Source organism: Suillus paluster (genome assembly GCF_016628075.1).
Source record: "Suillus paluster strain FC165 chromosome Unknown EDB91scaffold_626, whole genome shotgun sequence".
NCBI lineage: Eukaryota > Fungi > Basidiomycota > Agaricomycetes > Boletales > Suillaceae > Suillus > Suillus paluster.
The window spans coordinates 2,005-12,123 of NW_024538186.1; the positions used below are offsets into that span (position 1 = coordinate 2,005).

The 10,119-nt window shown below is 48.7% G+C and overlaps 2 protein-coding genes across 2 annotated transcripts; one reads left to right on the forward strand and one right to left on the reverse strand.

Annotated features, from left to right (window-relative positions):
* Positions 1-2,612: 2,612 nt before the first annotated feature.
* EDB91DRAFT_1187951 (uncharacterized protein) lies at positions 2,613-3,255 on the reverse strand. The gene has a single exon (XM_041320502.1). The coding sequence runs from the start codon at positions 3,115-3,117 to the stop codon at positions 2,752-2,754; it is 366 nt and encodes a 121-aa protein (XP_041168339.1). The 5' UTR covers positions 3,118-3,255; the 3' UTR covers positions 2,613-2,751.
* Positions 3,256-9,451: 6,196 nt separating this feature from the next.
* Positions 9,452-10,118, forward strand: EDB91DRAFT_1187977 (Sm-like ribonucleoprotein). Its single transcript, XM_041320503.1, has 4 exons — positions 9,452-9,653; positions 9,712-9,825; positions 9,879-9,927; positions 10,004-10,118. The coding sequence occupies exons 1-3, from the start codon at positions 9,503-9,505 to the stop codon at positions 9,908-9,910; spliced, it is 297 nt and encodes a 98-aa protein (XP_041168340.1). The 5' UTR covers positions 9,452-9,502; the 3' UTR covers positions 9,911-9,927; positions 10,004-10,118.
* The last annotated feature ends 1 nt before the right edge of the window (position 10,119 follows it).

Sequence of the window (10,119 nt, forward strand, 5' to 3'; positions counted from 1 at the left end):
CATACATAGAATGAATGTCCAATGTATAAAAGAAAGCGCTAGCGTTGATGGCAGCAGCGAAGTGGTCAACAGCTTCGTTGTTGCGCGCGCCATCAAAGGCAATGTTTCCTAGTTGGACGCGTAGAAATGCCTGATGCACGAAGGGAAAAAGATATCAGTAGCAGATCTAGGGCGTGATCGTGTGCGTTATGCTCACTTCTACGACACGACAAGCAAGAAGATCAGCATTGGGAAACAGAGCCATCTCTTCGACTCGCTGCATCGCCTCTTCATGTTCATTTGCATTGAAAAGTGCGATAGTCTGGAGATCGCAATGAAGTATGGAGTACTTATGTAGGAAAAGTATTACCTGCCTTGACGAAAAAAAGAAATTGGTCCGTCTTTGAATCTCCGTTCGTGAACATGGACGCGAGGTCAAATGATGTCCTCGCGACCCGAATCTGCTTTTGTCCGCAGAGGGCAATACCCTTGGAGATATGGCCTGCAAATGAGGGCTGAATGTTGAGGGACTATGTCACCATTGAAGTTAGATTTCGTAAGGGGGGCATGATGGTTCAGTCCATCTATATTCTTACCTGAATTGCATCATGAAGCGCGTGGTTCCAGTCGCATTTCCGCGTCATAACAATTGCGCGATTAGCATAGGGGGTGTGACCGCCGGCGTTGATATCTAGACTTAGGACCTTTTCAGCTGTAGCCAAGTCCCCAGCTATGCACGCATTGCGGGCTGCCGAGCTGATAACGAGGACCTGCGTGAAGCATGCTCACATTGCATTATCAGAGCCAAAGGTAGGAACATGCCTTAAAATCAGAGTGGGCTTGACCCTTGGCATAAGAATGATGCTCAGACGACGAAGGGGCGGGAAGTTGAAAACAAACTTACCTGGTGTGTCACCTGCTCCTTCATGAGACCATCCTTTGGACAATCCTCTGGCAAAGCGTCCTCGGATGCTGGCCATTCCGAGATCTTCTTGTCCACACCTCCGCTGAGGATGTGCCTGTTATCTGCGGAGAACGTTACACAGTTTCACCTCGCCAGCGTGCTTGAACATGGCAATGGCTCGTCGATCTGAGAGCCGCCAGAGGCGGACACGGTTGTCATGAGATGCGGAGGCAAGGAGCGTGCCATTAGGGTTCACGGAAATGGCACGGATAGTGTTGAAATGGCCCTTCCATGGATCACCGACCTGCTTCCACGATGAATCCCACTCTCGTATGGTGGGATCTTGGTGATCTCCCCCTGTGAATAGGCGTCCATCAGGCGTCCACGCGAGTGAGTAGTTGTGGAGTCCTTGACCGATCGTTGCGTTGCACTGAGCCTGGAAGGAATAGTCGAAGTCGTCGTATGAATAGTTGTTGTATGAATAGCTGTATGAATATTCGTTACGGTATGAATAGTAGCCCCATCTGTCGTAGCCAGCGTGGTAGATTCGAATACTGCGTTCTGTTGCAATGGCAAGAATTGGTGGTGCTATTGACGGCGAATATCGAACGCAGCGGACGCTTGTACCACAGCTAATTGTATCTCCTTCCTGTTTCCATGTTAATGTGTTCCATAGAGTTGTCGTCGAGTCCGATGACCCGCTGGCTAGCACTTTGCCATCTGACGAGAAGTCCAAGGATAATATCCAACCGGTGTGGGCACTGGTAGGTTGGGCCCTGAGACGTTCGCCGGTTTTTCCATCCCATGCAATGAGTTCTCCATTAGTATCACCGCTTGCTATCAAAAGCCCATCCCGTGATACCTGCCAATGCATGCACCGGACTGCTATGCCCCTCCATCTTCTTCAACACCACACCTGTCATCAAGTCCCACAGACGAAGCATATTGTTGTCTGAGCATGTGACCATATGTCGTTTATCAGAGAAAACTGCGACTGCTAATACGCGTGCTTCATGATCTTCAAACGCTCGAACAGGTATGGTGCTTGGAATGAGCAGCGTCATTTTCAGGAGCGTGACGGTATTGAGCTCGGCCGGGGTGGACTTGGTGGGGAGATCTAAATAGTAGAGGTGTATACTGGGGCGACTTTATAGCATCAAGTAACAAGTTCTCACTAGAAGCCCCAAGACACGAGGTTGTTATCATAAACATCTTGCTTGACGATCTAGGCAGCTGAGGTAACGCGTCCATCTCGTGTCGCTGTCACTACCTTCCAGATGAGTCGATGAGCATGATCGCATGACCCACTATCAGCGTGGATTTTTGAAAACCACTACCGAATACGGGATGAATAGATCCAACCCTTCGACCATCCCGAAGCCAACTAAATACCAAGATCTAGGGCCTAGGTGCAGGCAGGCACAATCTCTGCCAGTGATGGCCGTTGGAGTGGCCTAAACCCGACAGTACTAGTGTGCCTGCGTGTCGCGAGCAAGGCAAGGAAATACAGTGATGAAGATCTACGCTATGACAAAGTCCGACTATGTGGTTGACTAAGCTACGGTGCTTACGCGGCTGCTACTCCGCGCCTAGGGGACCTCTGTTGTACCAGCTAGCGCTCACGCTGCATCAAAGCCTTAGTAGGCTGGGTACAAGACGCGTGTTCACCCAGCCCAATAAGGCTTACTTGTCGGGAAACTCAGGTGCACCACACATGCGTCAAAAAATTCCCGTTTTCACGGATTTATACAAAGAACTGTAAAAGAAAAGCAAACCACAGCGACTTCTAAGTAACGTACACAATGCCCACATATCAAAAGAAGTATGAAGCTAAATCGATGGAAAAGACTTGTAAGTAGCATGTTAGATCATTGAGCAGCAAGTACATAAGCTGCTATACCCTCCGAGGTATAACCAAGGTTGGTGGCAGCGTTGTTGGCCTCGGATGCAGATGTAGTGTAAAAGTGATCCGTTCCACCTGCGCTGTATAGACGGTAGAGAGGGATACTTCCGCATATGTTAGTGCTGTAGACATAGGCAGTGATCTCCTCGTAGTCGTAACCATCATTTGCAGCTGCGTACTGCACCTCGGAATACGATGTGGTGTAGAAATGGTCTATGACAGTCGGATTGTACATCCGATAGAGCGGGATAGTGAAGGTCTCTTGGGAGGTGAAGACATATGCGGTGGTGCCCTCCGCGTCGTATCCGAGATTGGTGACAGCGTTATTCATCTCAGGGGCGCTTGTGGTATAAAAGTGATCCACATATGTCGGTTGGTATGCTCTCAAGAGAGCAACTGCGAGTGCTGGGTCGGCGCACTCGTTTACTGGCGGATTTCCACCTCCACTTCCGCTTCCTCCTCCTCCTCCTCCTCCTCCTCCTCCTCCTCCACCACCACCACCACCACCACCACCACCGCCGCCGCCGCCGCCGCCGCCACCTCTGACCTGTTGCAAATTAACCAATGTTGAACGGTGCAAAATTGGGACATACCTCGAGTTCCGCAGCACGAGGTGAGGGCAAGGCTTTCGTCAAAGTGACGAATAGAGCGAAGATTAAGATGGATGCTTTCATTGTGGTTCAGCTGAGCAGAAACTGAGGATTAAAGCATGCAACTTGGTGTATTTATACTCAAAATGACCCTCAGGGTCATACCTATGCTCATGCTTCACAGAAACACTGAAAGAGTCGAAGTTCTCCGGAGCTCCCGTTCCACCGGTCACAGCTTTGGCATCGCGGGGATAGTGAGTATGTTTGTTCTCCAGTTTAGGTAGTCAAAAATCCACCTTGAACTTGTTGTATAGAGCCAAGTGCCGTCATATGGAGGCGGCAATGTCGAAGAGCCTGCAGTAACATTATCTTTCCGATCACTGCGCATCATTTTAATTGTTTACTTGAAGATATGATGCCGTCCAGATGTACCCTATGACTAGTGGAACGTTGGAAGACAGGCTTCTGTGGAATGATGTTCCGCTGTATCGGCACATCCCCTTGCTCGCACCAGAGTCAGAATTCCGTAATGCAAAACTAGGAGATTCTGAAGGCACCAGATGACACGCACTCAGTGATCAGTGTCGTTCTCATCTATAAATCCAGCGCTTACCACCTCAGTCGGTTCACGGGATCGGTACACACCAGTTCTCGCACATTTTCTCAGAGTCGGAACTGCGCAACGTCGCGAATAGTAGATTCTGGAGGCCCACCAGAAGACACCCGTCAGTGACCAGGTCGTTCTCAGATCTACAACACCAGTGCTTACCACCTCAGCCAGCGGAGAATCTCTTGATCGATCCCCAATGACACTGTGTCTCGGTGATTTCTGCACCCGCTTAGCACACCCACGCAAAAGAAATTGCAGATAGAACACAAGGATACAACTCTGAAAAGCGCTGGAATCAGCGCTTCTAACAAAGTAAATTTGCTTGAGTTTGATCAGACTTTAGTGAGAATTTGATTGCGTGCTTGCTTGGATGCTAGTAGATTCTAAGAGCGCCGGGCATGTACATGTACATGCAGCAAGGTAGGGGGACCTACAGTCACAGATAGTCGAGTCACGGTTACGATGGCTAGAACTTCTGGAAGCTACACGCACTAGAGTAGAGTCTCATTGAGGTTGCGGCGTGGCGGAACATTGCTAATGTAAGTGACGAATGTGATAGCATAGCATAGTGGATGCGAACAGAAGGGAGGTCGAACGTTGAACCCTGTCCACAATGTCAATGTACGTGATGAAGAGATGAATAAATCCTACGATGAACGAAGTTTCCTTTCTGTCATAACAGTAATGATTGCTGTTATATAATGAGAATCACGAGACCTAAAAGAACGAAAAAATAATAATCCTGCCGAGACCTTCGGAGACTTGCAGGGAAGTCTTTAGAAAAAATGTCGGCACCGCCCCCACAGTTGTCTGGCGGATTGCCATCCTCTGACCTGTTGCAATTTAGCCGATGATGTTGAACTATGCAAAATTCGGACATACTCCGAGTTCGTCAAAGAGCGAAGATTAAGATGGAGGCGTTCATTGTGGTTAAGCTGAACAAAAGCTGACGAGGAAAACTGAGGATGAATGCACGTAATCTAACGATATGACCCTCAGAGTCATACCTATGCTCACGCTTCACAAAAACGCGGACAGAGTCCAAGTTCTCCGGAATGTTTCAAGTTGGGAATTACGAGTAGCACCCGTTCCACCGGTCACAGCTTTGGCATCGCTGGGATAGTAGGTACATTTGTTCTTCAGTTTAGGCAGTCAGCAACCCACCTTGTAAGTGCCGAATGCCGTCATGTCATATGAATGCGAAAATAGGAGCTTGCCGCACCATCATCTTTCCGATCACCGCATACCATTTGATTGATTCTTTAAAGACCTGACTCCGTTCAAATGTACCCCATGGCATGTGAACGTTGGTAGACAGCTTCTCCGCATAATAATGCCCCGCTGCATCGGCGCACGCCCTTTCTCTCGCAGGTTTTGTTAGGATTGCGTAATGTCACAAAAAGGAGATTCTGGAGGAATCAGAAGACGCGTCCTCTGTGACCAGAGTCGTCCAATTCCAGCGCTTACTACTTCAGTCGGTCCGTGGGATGCTTCATCAACGGATAATATTTTAATCAGTTCCCACTAGCGCTGTGTCTCGGTGATTTCTGCGTCCGCTTAGCAGTTAGCACACTCGACACAAAAGAAATTACCAATAGAATGCAAGTACACAGCTCTGAAAAGTGCTGGAATCAGCGCTTCTAACGTAAACTCGCTCAAGTTTGAGCGCGCTAAAAAGTTTTGCCAGCGCGGTGAGATTTAAGTTAGGGTTTGATTGCGTACTTGATTGGATCCCCGCAAAAGAGCGCCAGGCATGTACGTTTACGGGCAGCAAGTTAGGGGGAGCTGTAGTCACAAATAGTCAAGTTACAATGGCTGGAAGCTATACGCACTAGAGTCTCAGCGATGTTGCAGCGCAGCGGAACAACGCCAATGTAAGTGACGAATGTAATAACATGGTATTGTGAATGAGAACAGAAGCGGGAGGTCGAACGTTGAACTCTGTGCAAAATGTCACTCTGCGTGAGGAAGAGATGATTGGTGATCTGGAACAATCTTACGATGCACGGGGTTCTCTGTCACTGACAGTAAGGAGTAATGTTATGCTTCCTGTTACATGATGATAATCACGAGACACCGCCGAGACATCCGGAGACTTGCAGGAAGCCTTTAACCGGAGGTATAAAAAAAGTGGGCACCGCCCTGCTCGGCAATGTGAGAGACACCGCCTCGCTTTTGGGATCATGAAGGGATTTCGTGATAAAATCTGCGCCGATGGTTGCGCGGTAGTGGAGAAACGACCCGATATGTACTGCATACGGTATTAGATGAGAAAGACAATGATTGAGACGCGGAACACTGACCTCACGGAGAGAGGTCTTGCCTGCACCTGAAGCTTGAAGGGCCAATGACGACGAACTTGACTGTACGCATCGCTATGCGTTTTCTGCTCGTCGCTGGTTCTCTCGTAGCAATCATTTAGTTCGCATCTCTCACAAATGCTGGCGTTCCCAGTGAAAACCGAACCAGTCCAAATCCTCTCGCAATCCTCTGCTGCGACTGATGACTAGTCTTTAAAAGGAGCGAATATTGTGAGCCGCATGATGCATGGGTTCGCCGGTGTCTCCATATCAGGTGATAAGCTCTTCGCTCTGATCACCGCTCGCTATCACTTGACTATCTCATGTTATCACCAATACATACACAGCGTTGCAATGTCCTTTCAATACACTTGAAGCCTTCCCTGTAATACACATGCTGTCAAGGTGCAAATGAAACTCGAAGACCTGTGTTTCCTGCATGAGTAACCGCTTGCCGTAGCTTCTTTTTTTATTGGAAACATAGAGCGCACTTCGTTCTTACTGGAGAGCTGAGCGAAGTGCGGTTGAGAGTTGTAGACGGGGTAACATTACTGATAGCTTACCACTGAACCAAACACTTAAGCTGGTCTTTGTAATATCATCACTCTTGTCTATGATGGATTGAAACGATTCAATGGCTGCTCCAATTCTACCTGCCCGAAAGAGTGCATGACAGTGCTGCTGATGTGCGGTTGCCAAAAGGACTCAAGGACCCAGCCGAACAGCTGTAAAAAAACGCAGTTCAGCATGGAAAGGATACTCAGTTGCATCATATCGACGTACCACGATAGATTCCTCATACGTAGAATGAATGCCCAATTTATAAAAGAAAGCACCAGCGCTGACGGCAGCAGCGAAGTGGTCAACAGCTTCGTTGTTGCGCGCGCCATCAAAGGCAATGTTTCCTAGTTGGACGCGTAGATACGCCTGATGTGCGAAGGGCAAAAAATATCAGTGCCTACACAAACCTGGGCGTTATCGGGTGCGTGATACTCGCTTCCACGGTACGATAAGCAAGAGGATCGGCATTGGGACACATAGATAGCTCTTCGACGCGCTGCATCACCTCTTCATGTTCATTTGTATTGAATGGCGCGATGTTCTAATAATCGCAATGAAGTATGGAGGATGTAAGAAAAGTACCACTTACCTTGATGAAAAACAGAAATGGATCGGTTTTCAAATCTCCGCTCGCGAACATGGACGTCCTCGCGACCCGGACCTGCTGTTTTCCGCAGAGGGAAATGCCCTTAGAGAACAGCCTGAAAATGAGGGCTGAATATTGAGAGACTATGTCACCATTGAAGTTAGCATTCGTAAGGGGGCCGTGATGGGTCAGTCTATCTCGCCTGCGTTGCATCGCGAAGCGCGTGGTCCCAGTCGTATTTTCGCGCCATTACAAATGCATGATTAAAGTAGGAAGTGTGACCACCGATCTCTAGACTTAGGATCTTTTCAGCAGTAGGCAAGTCCCCGGTCATGCACACATTGCGGGCGGCCGAGCTAATAGCAAGGATCTGCATGAAGCATGTTCACATTGGGTGATCAGAGTCAAAGGAGGGAGCATGCCTTAGAATCAGTGTAGGTTTGACCCCTTGGCATAGTCAGACAACGAAGGAGCGGGAAAATGAAAACCAACTTACCTGCTATGTCATCTGTTCGTTCATGAGACCATCCTTTGGATAATCCTCTGGCAATGCGTCCTCGGATGATGGACACTCTGAGATCTTCTAATCCAAGCCTCCGCTGAGGATGAGCTTGTCATCTGCGGAGAAGGTGACGCAGTTCACCTCGCCAGAGTGCTTGAATACGGCAATGGTTCGTCGATTTGAGAGCCGCCAGAGGCGGACATGATTGTCATGAGATGCCGAGGCAAGGAGAGTGCTGTTAGTGTTGAAATGGCCCTTCAAGGGATCGCCGACCTGCTTCTAAGTCGACACTGGTGATGAATCCTGGACCCGCTCTCGTATGGTGGGATATTGATGATCTCCCCCTGTGAGTAGGCGCCCGTCGGGCGTCCAGGCGAGTGAGTAGTTGTGTCCTTCACTGATCGTCGCCGTGTGATGAGCCTGGAAGTAATAATAGCTCGGGTCGTTGTAAGTTGGTGTAGTAGCTCCATTTATCGTAGCCAGCGTGGTACATTTGGATATTGTGCTCTGTAACAATTGCAAGTATGGGATGTGACGGTGAACACCGAACGCAATGGACGATTGCACCACAGCTAATTGCATTTCCTTCTAGCTTCCACGTTTGTGTTCCACAGCGTCGTCGTCGAGTCTGATGACTCACTGGCCAGCACTTTGCCGTCTGAACAAAAGTCCAGTAATAATATCCAATCGGTGTGGACACTGGTAGGTTGGCAAGTTTCCCTATATCGGCCGACGTAATGTTCGCCGGTTTTCCATCCCATGAAATGAGTTCTCCATTGGTATCACCGCTTGATATCAACCGTCCATCTCGTGATACCGCCAATGCCTGCACCGGACAGCCATGCCCCTCCATCTTCTTCAACACCACACCTGCCGTCAAGTCCCACAGACGAAGCATCTTGTCATCCGAGCATGTGACCGTACATCGTGTATCAGAGAAAACTGCGACTGCGGATATGCGTGCTCCGTGGTCTTCAAAATATCGACCAGGTATGGTGCTTGGAATGAGTTGCGCCATTTTCTGGACGTTGACGAGCACGGTAAAGGTAGACTTGGTGGAGAGATTAGTCTAAGGCGCAGGGGTGCGTGTACTGGGGCACTTTCGTGCGTCACAAATGAGAGGAGGAAAAGCGAAACCCATATCCTATCGTGGGCGTAAAGAAGCGTCAATGCATTATATGAAAGGAAACATACCCAAATTTGACGGGATATAATTTCGCTTAGGTTCTGGGGTTAGGATTGTATTTCGTGACGAAATCTGCGATAATAGTTGTGCGATACGCAGACATGTATGGTACTGCGCGTACGATGAGAGAGACAATGATCATTGAGACGCGGAACACTGACCTGACGACAAAAAGAGGTCTTGCCTACGCTTGAAGCGCCAATGACGACTAACTTGATTGTACACATTGCTGTACGTTTTCTGCTCGTCGCTGGTTCTCTCGTCGAGCAATCATTTAGGTTCTCACTGTGAGCTGGCCTTTTGCCAGTGGAGACTAAGTGGCTTTGAACATACGAAAACCAAACAAGTCCAAATCCTGTAAATCCTCTCCTCAGCTTCATCATGCACGATATGGATGAGTCAACTCCTCCCCCTCCAGATATCGAGGCTCCCCCGCCTCCAGCTCCACCATCAGGCACTCCAACCGATTTCTTGAAGGGCGTAGTCGGGAAAAAGGTCATCGTCCGTCTTACATCAGGCGTCGATTATCGAGGTATGATCTTTCCTACCATCTCGTGCATAAGACCCAAGCTCATATTTTATACGTGTAGGCGTTCTTTCTTGTCTAGATGGATATATGAATATCGCTCTGGAGCAGACTGAGGAGCATGTCAATGGATTGGTTACAAATCGATACGGGGACGCATTCATTCGCGGGAATAATGGTGTGTCGTGATCAAGGACATATAACTGGTTCTATTCTGATGTGTCCTCGTAGTGTTGTACATCTCTGCTGCTGAACCGCTATAATCAAGCAATGTTCTACTGTACGAGCATCACCAGTAATATACGAGAACCACTGAGCAAGACGTAACTTCGACTTCTGTGGTCCCATCTTCGCAGAGGACCGTCTGACAGCCCTATCACATTCCTAAAAAGAAGTTCGATTGAAGAATAGTTATGTGTTTGCAACACCCATCGACGCCGAACAATGCAGATCGTCTCTCGCAGTGTAACAG

Coding starts and splice junctions, on each gene's coding strand:
- EDB91DRAFT_1187951 (XM_041320502.1), bottom strand. CDS start 3,117: ATGAATAACGCTGTCACCAATCTCGGATACGACGCGGAGGGCACCACC.
- EDB91DRAFT_1187977 (XM_041320503.1), top strand. CDS start 9,503: ATGCACGATATGGATGAGTCAACTCCTCCCCCTCCAGATATCGAGGCT. Junction 9,654..9,711: donor ATCAGGCGTCGATTATCGAG/GTATGATCTTTC, acceptor TTATACGTGTAG/GCGTTCTTTCTTGTCTAGAT. Junction 9,826..9,878: donor ATTCATTCGCGGGAATAATG/GTGTGTCGTGAT, acceptor GTGTCCTCGTAG/TGTTGTACATCTCTGCTGCT.